The sequence below is a fragment of the Cryptomeria japonica genome, chromosome 8 (genome assembly GCF_030272615.1).
Source record: "Cryptomeria japonica chromosome 8, Sugi_1.0, whole genome shotgun sequence".
Taxonomy (NCBI): domain Eukaryota; kingdom Viridiplantae; phylum Streptophyta; class Pinopsida; order Cupressales; family Cupressaceae; genus Cryptomeria; species Cryptomeria japonica.
In genome coordinates, this window is record NC_081412.1 from 322,411,599 (window position 1) to 322,438,079 (window position 26,481).

Consider the following 26,481-nt stretch of genomic DNA (forward strand, 5'->3'; position numbering starts at 1 on the left):
CACCTCCAAGAGGGAGGTTTTCCCAGGGCATTGGTGTCTTGTGTCTTGCATTTTATTACTGTTACTGTTTATTCACTGTCTGATTATAATTTAATTGGTTAGATTAACATCTGATTGCTTAAAATTAACATGGTATCAGAGCTTTAGATTCATTCAAATAATCAGATTATTAGTTGTCCTTCACTTTCAGTTTGTTGTTTTAGATTTGCAAGATGATTACAGGTTTGAAAGTAGAGGATAGACTTGAAGGTGCCCTCAATTTTACATCATGGAAGGTTCGTGTCCTCCTTGCACTTGAAGAATTAGAGCTGTTACAGTTTGTGGAAGATATGGATCTGATTGAACCTTCGGATCCGGAAGAGCTAAAGCAATTCAAGAAGAATGCTCACAAAGCAAAGAAGTTCCTTATTGATTCCGTGAAGGATCATCTTGTTCCAGTCATCTCCAAATTGAAGACAACCTGAGAGATGTTCAAACATTTAGAAGGGATATATGAGATCAACAACATCAACCGGATACTCACATTGAGGCAGCAACTTCTTCAAGTCAAAATGTGCAAAGGAGATTCAGTCATGTCCTTCTTCATGAAGATTTCAGAATTGAAGGACCAACTCAGCGCCATTGGAAGCGAGGTTGTGGACAAGGATATTGTCATGATTGTGTTGAATGGTCTTCCTGACTCTTGGGATCCCTTCATTCAAATCATAAGTAGAAGAATTGAATTCCCTTCCTTCGATCGCCTCCGGTCAGATTGCATTCAAGAGGAGTCACGCCTAGCTGCCAAAGAAATGCATAAAGGCTCTCATGGAGGAGATCAACATGTGCTTGCATCTCAACATGTTAGAAGAAAGGGAGGCCATTGGAAGAAGAACAACTTCAAAAGAGATAGAGACTTCAAACCTCTAGCTTTCGATTCAAGGAAGAAGCCAAGGGATCTTTCACGTGTATGTTGCTTCAGATGTGACAAGTTTGGACATTATGCCAAAGAATCTCAGAATCCACCCATGCAAGGGGAGGCCAACCTGAATGAAGTTGCAAACTCAGAGGATAATGACTATCTCTTCATTTCTGCTTTGTCTAGCAATGTGCCAACTGATAGCAACACTTGGTTGATCGACAATGGTGCTTCTAGACACATCACAGGATATCGAGAGCATCTCTTAGACTTGACGGAGAAAGAGTCCAATCTTCATGTGGTAATTGGTGATGATGTGCAATATTCGATCAGAGGCTTTGGTAGTGTATATGGTGAAAAGTGGAAACAACAATATTGAAAGACTAAATGAATTCAACCACGAAACCCTAGCCTACCAACAACAAAGATCCACCATAACATATGAAGATTACCTTAGACAATGCAAATCAAATGAAATCACAAAGATTATACCATCACATGTCCAATAGGGTTTGAATTTTCATTCTTCCTATCTCCATTGATCTTGCTTGATATATTTGCTCTCAGATTTTATGTGTGCACAAGAGCTCAACAAAGAACGGAAATGTGGTTGCAAGTAGGATCGCATATGAAAGTTCGAATGTTAGGATCCTTGATTAGAATGCATAGGGTTGATAATGAAGGAAGCATCTCCTTATATAGAAGACACTATAAGAAATGGAGGGATAAGATTAAAAGGTGTAAAAGATAAATGGTCGGCTAAGATTAAAGGGTAGGTAGAGAAAATAATAAAATAATTAGAGGGTAGGTAGTGTATGAATTAAGAGATGAATGACATGTGTCATAGGTAGAAAAGGTTAATGAATTAATTAAATAAATAAAGATTTATTTAATTAATAGAGGAAATGGGATCTATTAAATAAATAAAAGTATTTATTTAATTTTAAAAAAGGATAATTTAAATAAATAAAAGTATTTATTTAAATGAGAAATAAGGCTAGAAGAGGGTAAATGAATTAAATTAAATAAATAAAAATTTATTTAATTAATAGAAGAATTAGGCTCAAATAATTAAATAAATAAAGATATTTATTTAATTAGACAGGTCAATTTTAGGTGTCTACAGGTAGTACTTCTTTAAATTTAGAATCTGGTATGTCCTTGCATCTTAGTGATATTTTATTTGTCCCTGGAATTAAGAGGAATTTAATTTCTATTTCTGCCCTAGAAGATAAAGGTTATCAAATAGCATTTTCTGAGGGTAAAGTACTTGCATGGCCTAAGAAATCTAGTATTAAATCTGCTCGTGTTATTGGAAATAGATATGATAGTTTGTATAAGCTTTCAGCTAACCCCATTCGAGCACTCATTCATGAAGCTCCTAAATCTAGCAAGCTATGGCATAGAAGGCTCGGTCATCTTCACTATTAGGCACTTCCTTCACTTGAAAGGATGGTTAAAGGTATGCCTAAACTTAATCAATCTCATGATGATGCTTGCAAAGGTTGTGCATTAGATAAGAACACTGAAAGTCCATTTCATAAAAGTGAAAATAGAGGTAAAGAAAAACTAGCACTTGTTCATTCAGATCTATGTGGATCCATGTTTGTTCCTTCACCTAGCAGATTTCTATACTATGTTACATTTATAGATGATTTTTCTAGAAAGACTTGGATTTACTTTCTAAAATCTAAAGAATCTGATGAAGTGTTAAGTAGGTTTAAAGAATTTAAAGCTCTAGCTGAAAATATGTCTAGTAAAAAGATTAAAGTGTTAAGATCTAACAATGGAGGTGAATACACCTCAAGTAGCTTCAATGACTTTTGTGTAGAAACAGGAATTAAGAGGGAGTTCTGCGTTCCCTACAATCCTCAGCAAAATGGTGTAGCTGAACGAAAGAATAGAACCATTGTTGAAGCTGCCAAAGCTATGATTCACGATCAGGACCTGCAGATCTTCTTATGGGCTGAAGCATCCAAGATTGTTGTGTACATTCAGAATAGATGTCCTCGCCGTGTCCTGAAGAACATAACTCTCGAGGAAACTTTCACAGGAGTCAAACTAGATATCAGCCACCTAAGGATCTTTGGAAGTCATGTCTATGTTCATGTGCCAAAGGAAAAGAGGACTAAGTTAGAGCCTTCCGGGAAGAAGGGTATCCTTGTTGGATATAGTGAATCTTCCAAGGCATTTCGCATCTACGCTCCTGGTCAAAGGTACATTGAGGTAAGTAGGGATGTCACCTTTGAAGAAAATATTGCTTTCAAGAAATCTAAAGGTTCTCTTATTGATAATGATAAAGAAGTTAATGATAATCAAGATATGGATATTGATACTAACCCTAAGATTTAGAGGGAGCCTATTGAGCCTCCTGAACCTATTGAACATAATGATCCTCCTGAACCTCCTGAACCTATGGAGCATGATGATCCTCTTGAGCCTCTAGTTCCAACTGATGGACCTAGAGATATTGCAGTTAGCAAGAAAAGACCCCTTTGGGTTAGAAGCACAATTCAAGATGCAGAAAAGTTAGCAGCCCCTAGTGGCACTTTCAGAGAAAGTAAGAGACCTCAGAAGCTCCCTAACTATGTTGCAATGATCTGCAACATCATTGAGGCTGAACCATCCAGCATAGAAGAAGCTATGAGCCAGCAAGCATGGAAGTTAGCTATGGACAAAGAGTATCAATCCATCATCAAGAATGATGTATGGGATGTTGTGCCTAGACCTAAAGGTAAGTCTGTTGTTTCTTCCAAATGGTTGTTTAAAATTAAACATGTTGCTGATGGTAGTATAGAGAACTCGTGGTTTTTCTCAAAAGGAAGGCATAGATTATGAAGAAACATTTGCTCTTGTTGCTAGATATACTTCTATTAGAACTATTATAGCTATTGTTGCAGCCAAAGGTTGGAAATTACATCAAATGGATGTAAAGACTGCCTTCCTTAATGGTGTTATTGAGGAAGAAGTCTATATTGAACAGCCTGAAGGTTATGAGATTCATAATAGAGAGACTCATGTATGCAAATTGAAGAAAGCTCTCTACGGTCTCAAGCAAGCTCCTAGAACTTGGTATGAAAGAATTGATAAGTACTTAGTCAGTTTAGGATTTTATAAGAATGATGTTGACCCTAACATTTACTTTAAAGTATTTAATGGTGAAATGTTAATTCTGGTTCTATAAGTTGATGATTTATTTCTAACTGGTGAAGATAGTCTCATCATTAGGTGTAAGAAAGAATTAGCTACTGAATTTGAAATGAAGGATCTAGGTCTAATGCATTACTTTCTAGGGTTAGAAGTTTGGCAAAGACCTAATGAAATTATTCCAAGTCAAGGTAAATATACTATTGATATATTGAAAAGATTTGGTATGATGGATTGTAAACCTATGTCTACTCCTATGGAAACTAACTTGAAGAAGTTGAGTATTTCTGCAACTACCTCTGATTTTGTAGATCCCTCAGAGTACAGGCAATTGATTGGATCCTTGATGTATCTAGTCAACACTAGACTAGATACTTGCTATATAGTGAGTGCACTTAGCCAATTCATGAACCAGCCAAAGCATGTTCACTTGGTGGTAGCCAAGCACATCCTAAGATACTTCCGTGGAACAATTGGCTATGGGCTGAAGTATCCAATCAACACAGCAATCAACTTGGAAGGCTACTCTGATTCTGATTGGACTGGAAGTGTTACTGACAGGAAAAGCACTTCAGGAATCTGTTTCAACTTGGCTTCCGCTCTAATCTCTTGGGCCAATAGGAAACAGTCCTCAGTTGCATTAAGTACTGCAGAAGCTGAATACATTGCTTCAAGTGTGGCAACTAGAGAAGCAGTTTGGCTTCGCAAACTTCTTGCCGGGTTGTTTGGACAACCTTGGGAATCCACTATTATTTATTGTGATAATCAGAGTTGTATTAAAATGTCTAATAATCTCGTGTTTCATGACAGGTCAAAACATGTGGAAACTCATTATCACTATATTCGTGATATGGCACAAAGAGGTGCCATTCAGCTGAAATATATCAGCACTGATGAACAGATTTCTGATGTTGTCACCAAGCCTCTAGCTCGGGTGAAGTTTGAGTACTTCAGAGAGAAGCTTGGAATGGTGGAGAACACAGCATTGATTGAGAGGGAGTCTCAATCTTAGTGATGCAATTCAGTTTGTGTCTTCCACCCTCTACGGGCAATGCAAGGTGGAGTCACCCTCTGCGGGCAATGCAAGGTGACAGCGTGTCCTTCTCTGGGAGAAGGCTGAGGTGTAAGACCTCTTCCACCCTCTGCAAGCAATGCAAGGTGGATCCATCCTCTGCGGGAAATGCAAGATGGACATCATGAAATGAGTTCATGATATTTATGTGTTTGTATTGCAGGTATACTCTATAGAGCTTATACATTCATCCTTGCGGGCAATGCAAGATGAAAGTCATGAATGGATCATGACATATGGCAGATATCCTCCCTAGCTAAGAGGGAGTGTTGAAAATGTTAGCTAGTTTGGGTACCTGATTATTGAATTTTAATGTTGTCAAACAATAATTAAAATTCATATGTATTATCTCAATTAATTTGTTATTGGGTTGGACCCAAATGTAACATGGGAAGCAATTAATTATGTTATTGGCCTAGGCCCAAATGTAACGTGAAAGGCAATTCAATGACTATTGGGTTGGACCCAAATACCTAACGTGGGAAATGTATAATAACAACACAACATTAATTAATTATCATGCAAGCCGACTTGAGGATGATTAGCACCAAAAGGGTGATATGTAAACCACTTCAAGATGAAGTCATTTACACACAAACATTCTTAGCAAATGCAATCTGCTCTCCTATATTAGCGAACTCTTCACTTGTGCGAATTCAGTCAAGGATATTATTAGGCGAAGTTGTCAAGATCTTCAGCAATTCTGCTCCAGCCTATCTTAGACATCTGTTGCTGATCTTCTCTTTTGGTCATCTACTGTTGATTAGGGCTGCATCCTTCATTACCTCGCCAACTTGTTGTTTGGACAGCAATCTGAGATAAGTTTGCTATATTGTAATTGCCTAAAATTGAGATAATACATATCATATTTAAGGCTGGGTTTTTCAACTCCAAGAGGGAGGTTTTCCCAGGGTATTGGTGTCTTGTGTCTTGTGTTTTATTATTGTTACGGTTTATTCACTGTCTGATTATAATTTAATTGGTTAGATTAACATCTGATTGCTTAAAATTAACAGTCGCAACTTATTAAAAATAGTAAATCCGGAAAAGTCTTCAGATTCAGTTGCATGTCACACCATCGCAAAGCTCTTTGAAACCCCAGAAAAATGAGTTGTACTCGCCCCCACTTACTAGAAATAGTAAGCTTACCAAACTCCATTGATTGCTACGCATGTACCATCATTTCGAAGCTTTCTAAAAACCCAGAAGGAATCCAAAATCAAAACTGTAAAACTCCAACATGCAAGCCGCCAAAAATGCCAAAACATCCTCCTAGAAAATAGGAAACCCTAATTCTGCCTAACTGACCAACGGGTCTCGGATTTAGCCAACAGTCCCCAAAATAGACTAGAGCAGAAAGGGGGACATTACATGAAATCTTTCCTAAAAGTGCCATTTTGATCCTCCACAATCAGACTTGATCCTTTGCGTTTGCCTTTACCTGCAAAACAAACAAGAGGGTGTCAAATACATATGATGCATACTAATTCTACCTATCTCTGTGCTCTAATTTGTTTGATTAAGGGATGTCTTTAGGTCTGGTTTTGATTGATTTCAAGTTTGAGACTTATCTGGTTTTATTTCAGGTCTAAGACATATCCTTACTTATTAGCTCTCTAAGTAGTGGATTGGAACTGCTTCTCAAGAAGTTTGGGCTTTTTGAAGGTCACTGACAGTCAGCACAAGTAAGTTGGGCTTTTGAGGGTCCACTTGCTGGGGGTGATTGGACTTCTTGGTGAGCACTGACAGTGCTTGCAAGATGGTCGTGGTTTTAGGAAGGCATTGGCAATGCCTTGATCTTGGTTATAACCTTTAGGTGGAAGCAAAAACTTCCAACTTTTGCACTTTGCATGCTTTAATTGTCACCTTTTGATCTTTCACTTGATCAGCTTTGAAAATTGCTCCCTCTTCACCTATTTGGCCAGATTTTCAAGGCAAACTAAGACTTCACCCAGCATGATCAGACTTTTGAAACCCCAAGGGAAGTTCGGACCTTTCAATGAGCATTGGTTGGGAAAGTTCGAGGATTCAATAGGGCACTGACTGAGGTGTCAAGCAAGTCGGAGATCCAAGGGTTCACTAACTATGGTAGTTCGGACTTTTCACAAGGCATTGACTAAGAGCTAAGAAAGTTTGGACTTTTGGTACCCCACTGACAAGAAAAGTTTGGACTTTCTGGGGGTCACTAACTAAGAAAATTTGGACTTCCTAGGGGTCATCGACTAAGTCTCCAAACTTGTTGATGATCTTCATTAATCTTCTTTTCACACTTAACGCCTTGAATAGATCCTTCCTTCATCATTAGCTTGATCCTTAACTTAACCATCTTCTTCTATTCTTGGGTGGGGGATTTCACCTAGCACCAACTATCACCTTGGAAGGTCGTGGGCTTGCTAGAGCACTGACTGAGAAAGGTCGAGCTCTCGATAGGGCACTGACTATGCAAAAAAGTTGTTAGCCTCAATCACTTCAACTTCATCAAATATCAAGCATTGATCCTCCAAATGTTCATCTCACTTAGTAAAGGCATCCTCATCATAGATCGAGCTTTGGAGGGGTCACTGATTGTTAGCTAAGGCATGGCGAGGGATTCAGGGGGTCACTGACTGGAAGCTATGGCATAACAGGGCTTTCAAGGGGTCACTGATTGTGCCCTCACTTATGCAATTTCATTGATAGAGGCACTTACTTCATCAATCTTACAGCCCTTTGTCAAAAACAAACCCTGCTCTTGATTGCCTATGTTGTGACTATCCTCATCCTAAGCATCCTTGAACTTTCTTTGACAATCCTCCATGCCTAGACTCAATTTTATCTCTGATTTTGGAGGCATATGACGTTGATGATCAAATGAAATGATCATCCCAAATTGCTCATCTCCTAAGCCTCGAAAGCTAACTGACCTCACTTCAACTCAAAGAGAGAGACATGACTTGATCAACTCTTGACGACCTAAGAGCTACACTAACTCAAGTAAAAGATTAATAGCTAAAGACACAACAACTAACCTAGAAAGCAGAAAAAAGTGGGGGTCCCCATTTGCAATGGGGCGATGTGTGCAATGGTCCCAACAAGTTCCATCTTTGGCCATCTTTGGAAATTCATGATCAGATTTGAAAGGGATTTGAAAGGGTTTTAGGAAGCATAAATTTTGTGAAATATTGTTTTAATGTGAAAATCTCTTTGTTTTTCAGGTTTGATGCGAGGATGGAAAGCTAGGAAGGGGAGGACTTGACAGGGATGGTGAGGAAGTCGAGATGCACAAGATCAATGTTAAGATGAAGATTAGCTGCAACAAGAAGAGGACTTTAATGAGGACGCACAATGACAATTCAAGTGTTCAAATTCGAGAGATTCAAAGGTGAAGAGGAAGACTACCCCAAACATGAAGGAGACTTCACATGAATTCCAAGGGGTGAAAGACCTTTCAACGCAATTTCAAGAACATTCCAAGGGAATCACCAAGGGTTCGAGGTTCTAATTTCTCTACAAGCATGAGTAGTAAGGTAATACTTGCTCTACATGAAGATCATCACAACCTCAATCACATGGAAGAGTTCAAGCTTAACATCCAAGGCATGAAGATGAAGGATTCAACAATTAAGAGGGAAGATCAATACAATCAAAACAATGTTCACATTTCAACAATGTAAAGACTCAACAATGCAAAGGAGGAGATCAGCATATTCACTTCACAATTTCAACATTGTATTAATAGCATGAAGGAATCATGACATGGACAAAGAATTAGTGACAGTGCAACATGAAGAACACTCCAACATCCATCAACGTTGCAAGGGAAGAATAAAGACTCATCATCACAAGATGAAGATCAACATCATGAAAGAGCAAACACAAGAGATGAAAGTGTTGAAGGAGTAAGATCAATGCATTCAAGGTGAAGGAGGACTACATAACCTTGGTGATGCAATCACTACATGAAGGATCCAACATGGCAAGCCTATTTCAACAATGCAATGAAGAGCTCTAGATATTCAAGACATCATGATAAGGAAGGAAACGTTAAAACAATCTATTCAAGATCACGATCAATGCAACAAGGAAGTAATCCCGGTCGAGGACATCATGCATAAAATAAAAATTGTGCATGGAAGACACAACTATGACTACACATGAGGATCAAGCCTTGACATCATGAAGATGGTGAAAGAAGAGGACGAAATCAACGAATGCATCATAAAGATATTATTCCCAAGTATAGAGGAAGCAAAATGCAAGTATGATCAAGCATATAGTTTTAGAAGAGTTAATCAAAGCTAGAGGCTTAATCATGATGATACAATTTGGGAACATGCCCATAATGTTGAGTATTAAGAGATATTGCTCAACCACACACCTTGTGATAATCTACATCCAAATTCACATTGAAACCTAAGGTGGCATCCTATTCACATTGAAACCATTCAAATTGTGACAAGTCAATAAGTCCAAGTTCAATATATCATATTCATTCAGCGAAAGGAACTTGTGACACATGGCATTGCATTGGAGTTCGTTCAACATACCTAACCTCAATTCCTATTGGTGCACACTCAAAGAAGGACATGTGTCCAAAACATTGTAATTTTTCCATTGGTCAAGAAAGAGTTTGTTGTAACAAACCCTAATTAGGGTTTTATTGTAAGATCTTGATTGTTGATTTAAGAATCAATCTGAGCCTTCAAAATGTAATGAGACCTCTATATAAGGCTCAACTCTCTCACTTGTAAAGGTTAATAGTTAATAGCCAAATAGTTAGATGTAGAATAGAGTACGAGGAGGAAAGAAGAAATTGTCGCCAAGACTTGTGGAAATAAATGCTTGATTTCATTGAAGTTATGGTGGATCAGTGTGTTGTTTCTTCATGTTGCATGGTTTATTGTTACTTCTCAAGGTTAATTAAAGTTCATTGACCATGGTGGATGCTTATGAAGATATTGTGATGAATTCTTTGGTTCATACTTTTTGTAGTTTGTTGATTGTAAAATACAGTGCAAACTTAGCCTAAGCCTAATAATTGTGCTAAGTTTGATTGTGAATACGTGTTCAAGTTGTGCCAACATTGAATATTTGAGTGATGTATTTGCAATGTGAAAATCTTCCATTTCCTTAGAAGATTGCATCCGTTTTGTGTAGTTGTTGTCATCATGACGAAGTAAAGCTTGATTTGAGGGAATTTTATCCATTCTCGTCATTGTTCTTAGGATTAGATTAGACTTTTAAACCCTTCATCTTTTTTATCTTTATTTTTCCAAGCAGTTAATAAGATCCTACGTTCCAGCAAAGTTAAAGCAAAGTGTAAGTCCCCTTGTGATTCCAACAAAATCACATCATATACACTGAGTTTATCCACACGTCAAAACTTGACAGTAGAAACCTTGGAGTCACCTCATTTGATCATGAAGTTAAGCACTTGAGGAGTCTTTATTCAAGAGAGGAATGTTTGAGGTGCATAAAAGACACATCAACAGAATTGGCACTATGAGGGCCTAGACAAAAACAGCTAAACTCCAAAACATATCAATTCATATTTGCAGGAGTAATCTCAAGTCTTCTCTCCTCCACGCTCGACAGAATTAGCACCTGAATGCAAAATCTTGAACATGTGAATAATTAAGCTTCAAAGCTTATCAATTCAGTGGAGAATCAGTTGAGAATCATCTTCTATGCTCAACAGAATTACCACAAGAGGAAGGTAAAAACGTTGGGTCGTCAACCGGACTTGCAAAAGAAGGGAAGTAATTCACACTCAAATCAATCGTAGGTTGGAACCAATATAAGCTTTCAAGTTGAAATCAAAATTTGCTAGATCTCTTTTATGTTCAAAAAATCAAAAAAAAAAAGTTGAAAAGTTGAAAAATCAAAATAAGTGAAAATTTTCAAAAATCAAAAAAGGTTTCTCAATGGAGGGGCAACAACTTTATGATTCACAACACCAAGGTGATCAACAGGTTGATATCCTCCAACTTTGGTGGACTTTGAATGCACAACTTCACCCATGCAGTTTGTCTGAGTTTGCATTGCTAGGAAAATGTAGAATTCATAACACTGATGAACACGATGAAATGCATTGTTTGACATTTTTGTCAAGATTGGAGCTAGCACTACAAGAAAAGATCTTCCTTTGAGATATTCCAAAACCGGAAGAAGCCAATAATTTCAGTGTTCCAGAAAGTAATGACACATTAACGAGGTTCAAGGGGATGATTGAAAATCAATTATGTCTTGATGGTGAGTTATACTTAGAAAGCATATTGCTACATTTGTGGTGCAGGATTCACAATGCACCTCATTCTGAATTTAGTTGCTCGTTATGCGAGATGGCAATCAATCAAGTTAAAAATCAGTTTGGGTTCCCAAAGCAATCAAGTGTAGTAGACGAATGCATTACAGACAAAATGTGGACTGCATATATTACAACTGAAGAGTATAAAAGAACAAAAGAAGAGTACAATGCAACATCATCGAGCAAAGAGGGTAGTACTATTGAGCTTGACAGTCAATCTGCTATTGTGGAGAACAAATTTGCATACCTTGCACCCAAGGAAGGATGTGTTGAAAAGAAAATAGAGGGAACTATTGAGGATGTTCAAGTAAGCAACAAAGTGGCCTGTGAAGATCAATGTGTGGAAACATCAAGGCATGAGGTTCTACAAACCATAGATACTTGTGAAGATCATCAAGGAATTGAGAAGGAAGAACAACATGATCTCAATCAATTTCAAGAAAAGGAAGAGATCTTTGAAAATTATTCATTTCTACAACAAATGGACATGTTGAATGGAGAACTACAAGTTATCACTAATGAGTCCAAGAATGAAGAACAATTCGAGGGGGCGCTCAAAGACATCATCATCATCATGTTATTTGAAGGGGCACTAAAAGATCTCATGGAGGAAATACAAGAGAAGTCATTGCCAAAATTGTTTCAAGACAAACGAATTGCTGCAAGAGGCATGATTCATCATCAACTTCGACCTCTCGAAAGCATTACTGAATGACAAACAATATCCACTTGAGGATGAGCTACCACCAGAGATTGTATTTGATGAACTAGAGAAATTTTTTGAGGATCAATCACTTAAGGAGACCCTAGTTTCTGAAGATATGCTTACAGAGTTGCACAAGGACGTGTCGTTTATGGCAAATAATGAGCAAGTTGTCACCATGGAAGCAAAGAGTGTTGAACAATTCAAAGGGGCACTAAGCCTAAATCTAAGGCTTCTGTGATGTTCCCATCTAAACCCATGAACCAGACATGGACAATGAACAACAATAACAAATAATTGTTAAAGTGAGAAAGTTGTGATTAAAGAATATAAGATGATTAGAATATAAAGGCTAATCAATAACAATTAGTCTAAAGATAGCTAAATGAATAAATGATTAGATAAGTTTTAAAGATTTAAACTTGTCATTAAAAGAAACAAGCAACGCTAATACTAGTCAATAAGCATCGGTGATCATAAATATCAATAATACATAACTTAACAACGCCATTGCCAGTCATCCTCAATATTCTAAAGACAAAATATAGGACCAGCAAATACGGTGTTAATACCATTGATCATATGGACACAATCTTCATACCTGGCAATATAACCAGCCACGTAGAAATCATATATAAAGAAAGAGTCTATCAAGTGATCAGTAGATAAACAGCGATTCTATATTGAATGGCAATTAAGCGATTACATACATGCAGCCATCGACTAATTAAGAGATATTGAGTTGGGACAGATTGGCGAATGGATGTGGAAAGGACATTCCAAGTATGCTCAGCAATATTAGAGTCAATAAGGAAAAGAGGAATGTAAGCGTTGTGGAGGCTATCGTATATACAAGATATAGTCAGCGACAACATTATTGTCGATAATGATTAATAACGTCAACTCAGGCAATGAGGCAAACTGACACCTAATCAACATCATTATGAAGATCGATTAGGGCTCAAAGATAATGATTAAGAAGAATCGGTAATAACAATATGATCATTTTCAGTTCAGGCATATATTGATAGCAATAAAAATTATTATATTCATAATGAATTGGAGCCATACCCAAGCTAGTGCAAACACCGATAATTAGTTAGTATTAACTATGGACTATCATATCCATCCACCCCTTAGTGTCTTATGAATTGGCACGATATTAATGATAAGGCAAATACAAAACATCGTCGAGCAAATAGAGCCAGAACTGTTATTAAGTTACATAGAGCAACATCATTGTTCGTGGTGGTAAGCATGAAGTTAAGTTGACCCACGTTGTGATAAGAGTAAGGATCATATAAGTAAGATAATGACTTTGATAATTAAAGAACAATTAGTAACCAAAGGAGATATGTTCATTTAAAGAGACACCATCCTCCAAAGAGATGTGTCTCTCTATTAGAACTATGTAGATATAAAACAGAATGGTGGTGTGTGGAGAGGATATAGGAGAATATATATTTATATTTTATTCAAGTCTGAATGCTGAAGTAGAGCGGCAGAAATACCAAACACAGGAGGAACTAACTTTACCGATCAGGGAAAGCTCCACCCATTTCTAATGCATGAATACATTAGTAAAAATCTGAATCAGCATTTAACCGATTCCTTAAGGATCACAATTAGACCTGAATTCATCGCATAAGCAGGAGGAGTTAAATATCAGGAACAACGACAGTCAATATCCTATCAAACCATTATTGGAAGTAGAAACTAGTTTGGCAAGGATCTGAAGCAGCATACTACTTTCAGATCGATCGGCTCATATCATCATCAAGGTTCATATCGGAGAATTGTTTGACACGATACTTTACATATATTTCATGAAGATATTAGAGATAACTCAGTTGATCAGTACATCAACAAGGATATAATCTTTTAATCTTGCATGATATAAGATTCATATAGAAAAGATAAGTACTACTTTTCCAAATTAACCTTAAAACTTTAAGTCGAATATTATAATGAAATATATTCAATTTTGATAAAATTATATTTATTAATGTATTACAACTCTCATATTAAGTTGGAATTATTGTCTCAGGACTAAATTACAGAAAATCCCAAAAGGGGACATTACAGATTCAAGAATAGCCAAAGAGTGAAAATCTGCATGTCATGGATGCCAGTGGAATGATACATCACCAATGGCGACCACCTGAAGCTGTTGAGAATCAATTTGCATATGATGCTTTGGGGCGTAATAGCACGCAAGGATCTCCCTTTGATGATGAGTCACGCCAGGTTGTTTCTTTCCCTGCTCTTAATTTAGAATGTTATGAAAATGAAAAGAAATCAGATAAAATTCATACACCAGTCTCAAAGGGAGGATTCTATGAAGATCATTGCAGACTTGTTAAGAAGTCAATAAGTAGTATGATGTGAATTAAAAGATAAAGGCTTATATACCAAAAGCCTTCAATAAGCAGAAGACTGCAACGTTATTGAAGTAGTGTAATGCAGATATAAAAGAATATTCATCAAGAGTATATGAAATGTAATTAATGTGAAAACATTAAAGAAGATAAAGCATACAAGGAAATCTGAAGTAAACTGAAGATTTTATAAAAGATATTTCAAGAGAAGAATAAGGTGATGGAGAACATTTTGAACACTCCATGATCATTGCTTGAGGACAAGCAATCTTAGGTGGGGCGGACTATAATGTCCCCACTTTGAAATATAATTTTATAATAAATAATAAAAAAATAAAAATTAAATTAAAATATAAAAGAATATAATTAAAATTTGATTAAAGTTAATGAATGGTCAAAAGGCATGAAATGATAAGTTGTGACTCCCTCAAATATGAGGTATAAAAGGGAGAAGAGAACTCATTGGAAGGGGGTATAATTTGGGAATCAAAAGTGCAGATTTGATATAAATAAGAAGTGCAGATCTGATTGTGAAAGGTTGTGTCCCTTTCAAAGGGTAGAAATAATGAAGAGTTGCACTCCTTCAAAGGGTGCTAAGGGTGCAAGGGTGTGTCTTTTGCCAAAGGGCATACATGATGATGAGGTGTGACATCTCCATCACATTGAGAGATATAAAGCAAATGAATCAAAAGCATCCAGTGAGATCACCATCGATCAGATCAGATCAGATCAGAACTGTTATTAAGTTACAGGCAGTAACATCCTGTTCTTGGTGATATGCATGGGGATGTGCTTAATATGTATGCTTAATATATGAAGCCTGATAAGTCGTACTTAATTTCAGTTTACATATTTATTCATAATACATTATGTTAATGCAAATTGAACTTATTATAGATATAGATAGATGTGAACTAAATCAAATTCAGTCTTCTATTTGCAGGTAAGTATCTTTAAATTCAGTTCTTTAACTTCTTTACACTCAAGTAGAGAAAGACAAATCACAGGTATGTAAAGATGTCTTTAGAATCTAATATCAAAGAATGCAGTAGATGATTTGCAACTAGTATAGAATCAGTTACTTATTTGTACTTTGACTGATATGAAGCAGTGCCTGATATATAATATTGCTCAAGTCCACCTTGATCACCGATAGACCTCACCCAGGTAAGTATACAGTAATGTCTGATATGATGATTAATTCACTAATAGCGAATGCCCAGCACTTGAAAATATATATTCAATCTGCAGTATAAACTGCCCTTAATATAATGTCGATCTGCAATATAGAATGCCTTGGATATTGTTATCAATCTGCAAATCAAATGAATATATAATGTCGAACTATATCTTGTGAATATATGAGTCGCTGGGATTATCTCTGATGAAGAATACAAGTCATTTATCAATTTCAATGATTGCATTCTTCCATCGAATGAGGCTATATATGAATTGTAGAACCGATCCATGATCGGTTGTGTCTATTCAATATCAAACGGTATGTCTTAATGGTTAATTAGTAATTACTAACTAACCCGAATCATATGAATCTGATTAGTTAGTAAGTACTAACTAACTATTAGTATGTTAACAATACAAACATGGATCGAACTATAATTCAATCGCATCTCCAGCACTTAACATTTGATATTGATTCATATATGTCTCAAGTTCGTCTTAGATGTGAAGATATTAATCCAAGTCTTACATCGGTATGGTATGTGCTTCAGTTTGTATATATATATGTGAATATATGCAAGGCATATGTTCACATATATATATATACAAATAGATCTCAGTAATCTGACCATAGCTACAATATCTTCAACACTCCCTCTTAGCTAGGGAAGATTAACTAGGTATGAACAAGTTTAGCTATCACACTACTCGTGATATCAAGGAGTATATTAAATATCAAGTCAGCGTGATATTTAAATATCCTGGTTATGGTATGTGTACTGACATCATGATATCTACCATAACTCATCATGGCATATCCATGGATATTAAGTCTGCATATATCCACCATGATTCATCCATAAGGAATATTGATACATACTCGATATCAAGTCAGCATGATATCTATCAATAATTCCAAAGGATGATAACTATCAAGACATTTCCATAAATATCAAGTCAGCATGATATTCGTCATGATAGTAAGCATTGTAAAGTTGTCACCTAACAATACTGAATACAAGTGTTCATTATTAGACAGATCGTCACCTTCCCATAATGTACACAGGAGGGCAGGCCCATTAAAGTCATAGAGTCAACACATATGACAACAAAGAGTTTACACATTAAACAACTTTATATATATATACATATATATAAGTACAAATAAAACAATTTTGAGACTGTGTCTCGATTAAATTTCAACCATACCAAGTTTCTTCCTGAAGTGCTCCACTTTAGCTCTTGAAAGAGGCTTGGTGAGAATGTCTGTCGTTTGATCGCTTGTACTAACATATTCCAATTGAATAGCATGTCTCTCCACCATGTCTCTTACATAGTGATAGGGGATTTCAATATGCTTGGATCGATCATGGAGGATTTTCAGAAAGCTTTATACAACTTTGATTGTCACACAGAAGAGTGCTAGGTTTTAGAGGCTTTCCAAATAGTCCCACAATCAACTTCCTAAGCCACACCACTTCTCGAGCTCCCATAGAGGCTGCTATGTATTCTACTTCGGTAGAGCTTTGAGCTACAAAGATCATGGCAGATCCTAGACTGAAACAGTATCCAGAAGTACTCTTACGGTCAGTCACACTTCCAGCCCAATCTGAATCTGTGTATCCATGTAAGTCGAAATCAACTTTCTCATATTTAAGGCCATATCCAATAGTGCCTTGTAGATATCTCATGATATCTTTTGCTGCCACAAGATGTATTTCTCGAGATTCACACATAAACTGACTTAAAGCATTAACTGCATAGCATATGTCAGGTCTAGTGTTAACCAAATACATAAGTGATCCAATGATCTATCTATAATGAGTAGGATCCACAAATTTGGACTTTGTTGTAGCTTCCTTCAACTTGTGCAAGTTTGTTTCCATGGGTGTAGACATCGGTCTACAGTTCATCATTCCAAATCTCCTCAATATATCAATGGTGTATTTTCCTTGATTCAAGAAAATACCATCAGGTTTCTGCCATACTTCCAAACCTAGGAAGTAGTGTAAGAGTCCTAAATCCTTCATATCAAATTCTGCAACCAGATCCCTTTTACACTGGACAATGAGATGGTCCTTACCTGTGATTAGGAGATCATCTACATAAAGTATTAGGATCAGCAAGTCACCATTAATAACCTTAAAATAGAGATTTGGATCTGCAACATTCTTTGAAAATTCTAAGTTCATGAGGTAGCTGTCAATTCTTTCATACCAGGCTCGGGGAGCCTGTTTTAGCCCATAAAGAGCTTTCTTCAGTCTGCACACGTGTTGTGGCATCATGAACTATAAAGCCTTCAGGTTGTTCCAAGTAAACCTCTTCTTCAATAATTCCATTTAGGAAAGCAGTTTTAAAAGCAGTTTTAACATCAATTTGATGAACCTTCCACCCTTTGGATGTTGCAATGGCTAATACTGTTCTAACCGAGGTGTATCGAGCTACTGATGCAAAAGTTTCTTCGTAGTCAATACCTTCTTTCTGTGAGAATCCTCTAGCAACAAACCGTGTCTTGTGTTTTTCTATACTACCATCTGCAGCATGTTTAATCTTGAATAACCACTTGGAGGACACAACTGATTTTGCTTCAGGTCTAGGCACTATGTCCCAAACATCATTTTTCAAGATGGATAGGTACTCTTCCATCATGGCATCTTTCCATGCTTGACTCTTGAGGGCTTCACTAACACTTCCAGGTTCTGAGTCCAAGATTTCATTCATCAGTGCAGCATAAGTTAGTTTCCGAGGCCTCTTGCTTTCTCTGAATGTACCATCAGATGCCGCGAAGCTTCCTGCTTCCTCTACTATTTTCCTAGCCCAAAGTGGTTGTTTCTTTTTGTTGCTATTTGGATTTTCTTCTTGATATTCCCTCTGAATTTCAGCTTCAAGTGGGTTTTCATAAGAAGTGTCTTCAGGAACTTCTGTCTGAACTTCAGGGAAGTAACATGTTTCCTCGTTTGAGGGAGGATTTTGTATTTCCAAGTCATCATAATTCTTTGCCCTTTTGAAGGCAATATCCTCCTCAAATATTACATCCCGACTTAGCTCTATTTGTCTCTATCCAAGAATGTGGATTCTGTAAGCCTTTGTAGTCTCACTGTATCCCACAAAAATACCTTTCTTTCTGAAAGGCTCCAACTTTGCTCTCTTCTCTTTTGGAACATGAATATATATAGGACAACCAAATATCCTTAAATGACTTATGTCTGGTTTCCAGCCTATAAATGCCTCCTCTGGAGTTCTATTGTTAAGATGAGAATGTGGACATTTGTTTTGGATATAAACTGTTGTTAGAGATGCTTCTGCCCAGAATGAGGTATCTAAGTTCTGATCGAACATCATTGATTTTGCAGCTTCCACAATAGCTCTATTTTTCCTCTCAGCTACTCCGTTTTGTTGGGGATTATAAGGTACCGTAAACTCCCTCTTGATCCCTGCGGTTGCACAAAACTCTTTAAACAATTTTGAAGTATATTATTCTCTCCCATTATCTGTTCTCAGAGTCTTGATTTTCTTCCCGAATGAGTTTTATGTCAAGGCTTTGAATTCTTTAAATCTATTTAGAATTTCTTCAGATTCTTTGCACTTTAAGAAATAGATCCAAGTCTTCCTTGAAAAATCATCCACAAAAATCACATGGTATAAGGCTCAACCTATGGAGGGTTTGGACATAGGTCCACACAAGTCTGAGTGGATTAGCTCAAATGTAACTTTGGTTTTGCTTGAGCTATTTTGAAAAGAACCTTTGGTGTTCTTTCCTAGCGCACATCCTTTGCAGGTCCCACAGTGCGAGGGGTTTAACTTAGGTAATCCTGTTACCATCTTGTCTAAAGAGTTTAGAGCACGAAAATGTAAATGCCCTAATCTTCTTTGCCAAATTTCACTCAAGTCTGTAGTTTCATGAACAAGGGCTTGTTTAGGTTCAGTGCACAATTTGTAAAGATATCCATGCCTCTTTCCTATAACTTGAGCTTTCTTGAATGTCGATGTTTTAGGCCATGCCAGGATTTTTCCATCCATGAAGGTGACCCTATAGCCATTATCCTCAAGGGCAGAAATGGATATCAGGTTCCTTTTGATTTCTGGTACATATAGTACATCCTTCAACTAAATAGTTATGCCTAATTCAAACTTGATTGTACAGGTCCCCACTCCTTTCACTGGATGTGCGGAATCATCTCCGATGGTAACTTCCTCATCAGTTTCTTCCACCATATCTTCCATGATTTCTCGATATCCGATGATATGTCGGGATGATCCACTATCAATCACCCAGGTGCAGGATTTGTTGGAAACTTGATTTGAAAGTGCTGTGTAGAATGTGAGCATTTCAGATTCCTCTTGAGAGTATGTTTTTCCAACCTTGGCATATGTTGCTTGCTTCTTTGTTCGATCTGGACAGTTAGCAGCATAGTGTCCATATTGGTCACATCGGAAGCATTAAATTTTCTCTTCCTCTTGAAATTCTTCTTCTTTCCCTTCTTCTTAGAGTTGGAATTAGTGTTCAGAACATGAATGTCCTCATCTAAACCCTTTTGTTTGCTCCCTTTGGTGAGTAGTCTAGTTTCTTCTAGAAAACAGTCAGATCTTAGTCTGTACAAGTTAGGAAGTTCAGGTCTTGCACTTATGCCTTGCACAAAAGGTTCCCATGAGTTAGGTAATCCACTTAAGGCAGTGTAGGTTAATTCCTTTTCATCAATTTTACATCCAACTGAAGATAGTTGATCTCGAAGTGCTGTTATCCTCATGAAGTAAGCATTTATAGTTTCATCTTTATTCATGCTTATGTTGTTTATTTGCCTCTTGAGTGCAAGTGTCTTGCCGGTATTATTGATTTCAAATGCATTTTCAAGTGATTTCATCATGAGATGTGCAGTTTCTTGTCTTGCTAGGATTGGAACAATGTGATCTCGAACAACATCTATAATCAATCTCATGGCCTTCTCATTGTTTTCTATCCAATGAGATTTTTATGGTTCATCTTTAGGTTCAGTGATTTTATCATATACATATGAGTATACTTTGCTTTCCTTAAGCAACATAGTGATTCTTAACTTCCATGATGAAAAGTTATTTGCTCCATCTAATCGATCCTCGAATCTGATCGTACTTGCCATGTTTGATGAAGGAATTTGATTAGTCTTCAAATTATGTGATCTTTAGTTACTCAAGTTCAATTTAGGATCAGATTATATCCTGGCTCTGATACCATGTTAATGCAAACTGAACTTATTATAGATATAGATAGATGTGAACTAAATCAAATTCAGTCATCTATTTGCAGGTAAGTATCTTTAAATTCAGTTCTTTAACTTCTTTAGACTCAAGTAGAGAAAGACAAATCACAGGTATGTAAAGATGTCTTTAGAATCTAATATCAAAGAATGCAGTAGATGATTTGCAACTAGTATAGAATCAGTTACTTATACTTTGACTGATATGAAGCAGTGCCTGATATATAATATTGCTCAAGTCCACCTTGATCACCGATAGACCTCGCCCAGGTAAGTATACAGTAATGTCTGATATGATGATTAATTCACTGATAGTGAATGCCCAGCACTTGAAAATATATATTCAATCTGCAAAATAAACTGCCCTTAATATGATGTCGATCTGCGATATAGAATGCCTTGGATATTGTTATCAATCTGCAATATCAAATGAATTTATAATGTCAAACTATATCTTGTGAATATATGAGTCGCTAGGATTATCTCTGCTGAAGAATACAAGTCATTTATCAATTTCGATGATTGCATTCTTCCATCAAATGAGGCTATATATGAATTGTAGAACCGATCCATGATCAGTTGTGTCTCTTCAATATCAAATGGTATGTCTTAATGGTTAATTACTAACTAACCCGAATCATATGAATCTGATTAGTTAGTAAGTACTAACTAACTATTAGTATGTTAACAATACAAACATGGATCGAACTATAATTCAATCGCATCTCCAGCACTTAACATTTGATATTGATTCATATATCTCTCAAGTTCATCTTAGATGTGAAGATATTAATCCAAGTCTTACATCGGTATGGTCTGTGCTTCAGTTTGTATATATATATATGAATATATGCAAGGCATATGTTCATATATATATATATACAAATAGATCTCAGTAATCTGACCATAGCTACAATATCTTCAACACATTAGAAGTTAGTGTACTCATAGCTCAATTACTTAATCATTTCTATTGTCGTCCCTACCCCCTCATAAGGAGAGGCATGTTGTTGTTGTAAATCAATCCCAAATTAGGTGAGCCCCAAGGATGGTCTGGACGTATGTTCCTGAAACCTGGGCCCAATTATGGAGGTGGTGTCATCGCACCCTAGACAAGTAAATCCCCATCCAGAACTGAGGATTAGAAAGTAAGTAAGAATTGGGGCTTGAATATAGCCACTATCAATTGTACTGTGAATAAATATGTTTATCTAGTTTAATAAATTAATTTAAGGCACTTGAATATAGCCACTATCAATTGTACTATGAATAAATATGGTTATCTAGTTTAACAAATTAATTTAAGGCATGATAATATTAAGTAATGGGTGTTGACTATTGGGAAATTGGCAGCCTCCTAGTAGGGGACATTCCAATGGCTCATTCAAGGAGGACACGAGGACACGACACACTGTATCTGAAAGTCTCATTTGAAAACAAAAGTCGCCTTCTCAACAGCAAAGTAAATTCATAAGTTAATCTTTTGCTCTCAAGTTCTCAACAATTTGTACTAATTTTGGCCAAGATGCAAGAACTCGTCCCATTGCAATTACTCTATAAAATTGAACAAAATGAAGCAAAAAAATGTCCATGAAAATACCCTCATAGGTGTGTTTGCTGTCAAAATCATACACATCTTGTAAAAGATGACAGACCCCAGAAGAGAAGAAACGATACTGGAATGGAAAAAGGTAATAGGCACTAATTAACAGAAAAAGAATATAACATAAAACAAGAATTGGTGTGGAAATTAAAGTAGCTCGCTGATAATGGTTCTGTACAAACCTAAGTGCTTACTTTCATTGATTGTACAAGGAAAATATTACTTCAATTATTTTTAACTTTTTTGATGTGATATTTTTGTTCATTTCAGTGAAATAAGAAGCGCAAATTCAATCAATGATCTTTTTAAAAAAGAACACATAAGAAATAGCAGGGTGATCAAACCATAATACTTATTACGAACGGCAGAAAAATAGCTGTTACTTGTAAATAACAGTTTAAGGTTTTTAGTGTGTCCATATTGGTTTTGCATTTAAAAAGTTTAAAAACCAGATAAAGTGGTGAAGAAAGTAATACGGTACCATTTCCTTGCTCAGCATTAATAAATCGTTCTCTCCAAAGCACTCCATAACTTCACGTTGAACTGATATAGTGACTGTGTAGAATTCATTGGCCTTTTCACACGATACAGTTAAAGCCCGTTGGGGAGCCGTGGCCTCTGTTCCAATATAAAATAACCATCTCAGTTCAGTTAGATAATTAATACCTACTAACTAAAAAAGTATACCTTGTTCTTCTTCGCCTCTGATAATCTGCGCTTTGATTTCTTCAAGGAGCAGAGGCTCAAACACTCTCAAATACTCATTTTTGTCTTTGAAACTGCTCCCTACTTTCTTCAAAGCTACACCCCCTTCGTTATTAATCTTACTCCGCTCTTTCTGTCTTGCCTGCCAAAGTTTTGTTCGAAAATGTGTTAATTTTAATGAGAAACAGTATTGCGCGAGTAATAAAGTGCGAAGTAAATACTTTGGAATGTTTCACGAGGTCAAAATAGTCCCAGGTCAGAACAATTTTCTGAAGCCTGGCATGATGAGCTTGAGCATTTGCATGCCTATGCGTCCTCTCTGCGCCTCCCATTGCCATCTGCACCACAATCGTTCAATTTCAAAGTCTATTACAAATGCGCAATATACCTCGGCCATACTTCTGCATCAATAAAAAGCCAGAAATAGAGCTTTTCACAGATATAATATGAAGATCGAACTCACGGCTACTAACAGTGAAACCAGAAATCAGAGTCCCAGCAAGCAACGAGGTGAGTAGCGGGGGGATATGACCTGGTAAAATTGTTAGTTTGATGAAATAATGCAATCTATTAGGGAAAGGATTCATTAGTTGAGCACGTTCTAATTCTTGTGATAGAAGTTGTTGATTTAATACCTTCATACTTGCTGATTTATTGTTCAATCTTCGGATAACATTGCATCAATAGTTGTATGATAAGTATTAATAATTGAATAAAATATACCATTTGTTGTGAAAAGTAACCAACCATGTGATGTCACGTCAGTCTTATAAGTATTGGGGCCTTTTTGCACATCTATTGGTCTCACTTTTTTTTTGGGTTGTTTTGGACACCTTGACCAAAAGCATGTTGATGTGGCATCATATTTGATGATGTGATCCTGAAACCTTAGTTATAAGTAGGGGACTTGTCAAATAAACTACTGGAAAAAAATCAGAGTGATTTGAAATTTCCACATAAGATTGTGAGAAGTGCGAAGTTAAGGTGCACAACTACTGGGTCCTTTCCCCTAGATATAAGAGTGTGTCGTAGGGATTGTAAATAACAAATTATATCAAAACCCTTTTTAAAGTCACATCTTGTAATAATGACAATAGCAGTTCAGTGGCTTGCTATGCTACCCATTATATGTACTCACCTTTTTCATGGGAACTTGGTGACGAAAAATGTTAAATGTATGGGGGCACTAGACATTTTTCTCCCAAAAATTATTTACAATAGATTTATCTAGGTTATAAATTATGTGTTGAGGTTTTTGGAGAGGGTTTATGTTATTAACTAAGCTAGATTCTTCAATAAAGAGTGCAATTAAGTGAGGGGTGTTTAGATTCTAATATTCGAGCTCCAAACAACATTCAAAATAGATTTAAATTTCTATGTACTTTCTGGTATATAAAAGTATTGCTATTAGTTGTGGAACTCATTGGAATATATGAGGCACTACAATTTGTTAAATATCTCGGACAACTGAGAGGGGGTGAATCAGTTGTCAATTAAAAGCTTTTATGTATTCCACATAAATAAATCTGGTAAACTGATACTTAATTACTCAACCATAAACCGATATAAGCATGAGAGAGCACACATGAAACATACATAAGAAACGCCATATTTTACATGGAAAACCCAAGAAGGAAAAAACCATGGAGAAAGTTAATTCTCAAGTATAAAACATTTGTTAGGATGACACTGGTTAAGGTGATTTTTACAAAGAGTGGCTCACTACCAGAATGCTCACTGTAGGTGGGCTCAATACCCGACTAAAACCGCCATAAAAGGGCTCACTGCCCAAAAGAAGAAGGAAAAACAAGTAATCCACCACTGAAGGACAACTACCACTATGTTGCAATGTCGAAATAAACCTTTGGCTTATTGTCTCTGATACTAAACAACAACAGCATACTACCATAGTACTCAACCACAACTTCACATAACCTCACACAAATTTGCAACAACAAGAAATAGATTTTCTTTTTCAATCCACTTGATCTATATCTTTCTCATTACAATCATCCTTTATTTATACTAATCTCTTGAATAAGAAGTCTCCCAAGTCAGCCAAAGAATTTACCGAAACACAATTTGAAATAGGTCTACACTAATCATTCTCGCAGTGGAAAAGAATAAGAAGTGGACCACACCACAATGCACGTCATCAACCAAAACAACATGATATACATACACCACAATCACCAGAGCAAATATAGAATATTCAAGGTCAACTGAACCCGAAATGAACATATCCGCAACCACAACTCCAGAGCACATCATCACGTCCCGAATCAAAATAACAAAGATAAAGACGAAAATAACATAACTCCAAAATATTATCATCATAACCAAAAATGCAGAGAAATGTTTGAGCACTACATACACTATTGAACACCATCATCACTAAATACACTTCTAGAGAAAAACATCCAGAGCACCAAATCATAAGAATGACATCCCAAAGCAACATCCAACAACATACCAAAACTTCATGACTACAACTGCAACATATTGGAAATGCAAAGCATAAACCAATCACTGAAACACAAAATCAATATGTTGACATCAATGACAACCATACTAACACACTATCAACTTCACACTTGCAATAATCTCCCCTTTTGTCATTAATGGCAACATTCATCAAGGACAAACACAACCCCAAATTCATAACTCCTTTATCTATACATCTCTCCCCCAGACATCTCCATATCTCTCCAATCTCTCTCCCTTTGACATCAAGGTCAAAGGTGGGCAACAACTCAACATTTGTAATCAGCTTCAAAACCTACACAACTCCCCTTAAAAGGAAGCCCCAATCATTAGTCCAAATTAAAATATGCATGAAGTTCTCTAGACTAATGCACTTAGCTCAAACTAGGAAGGGGTGTTACCCCCAACTTTTGTTGGAGATACTCAAAAGTATCCTTGCACAAAGCCTTTGTAAAGATATCTAAAACCTACTCTTTTGTAGGAACATACTAAAGTTTTACTTCATTGTCCAACACCTTCTCCCTTAAGAAGTGATACTGAATAGAAATATGTTTTGTTCTGGAATGCAGTATCAAATTCTTAGAGATATTTATCGCACTTGTATTGTCACACATGATTGAGATTAGTTCATCAAACATCGCACCAATATCCTTCAATGTCTATTTCATCCAAAGTATCTAACTGTGGCATGATGTGGTTGCAATGCATTCATCATCAAAAAGTAAACACATAAGAACTTGTTCTTCACTAGCTTTGCTTCTTGTAATCACACCTTTATTCTGATCTCCTATAATT

General features: G+C 36.4%; 1 protein-coding gene across 3 annotated transcripts in view; it reads right to left on the bottom strand.

Annotated features, from left to right (window-relative positions):
- Positions 1-23,809, bottom strand: part of LOC131061504 (probable helicase MAGATAMA 3) — a 179,993-nt gene extending 156,184 nt beyond the window's left edge. For 2 of the 3 annotated variants that reach the window (XM_057995220.2, XM_057995222.2), the window contains exons 1-4: positions 23,676-23,809; positions 23,424-23,540; positions 23,185-23,344; positions 22,979-23,115 (exon numbers count right to left, since the gene is read on the bottom strand). In XM_057995220.2, the coding sequence (XP_057851203.1) occupies positions 22,979-23,115; positions 23,185-23,344; positions 23,424-23,540; positions 23,676-23,789 (528 nt within the window). In that variant the 5' untranslated portion in view covers positions 23,790-23,809. Of the gene's footprint in view, positions 1-22,978; positions 23,116-23,184; positions 23,345-23,423; positions 23,541-23,665 lie in introns of all 3 variants that reach the window. The other variant, XM_057995221.2, reaches the window with a different exon arrangement.
- Positions 23,810-26,481: the final 2,672 nt, after the last annotated feature.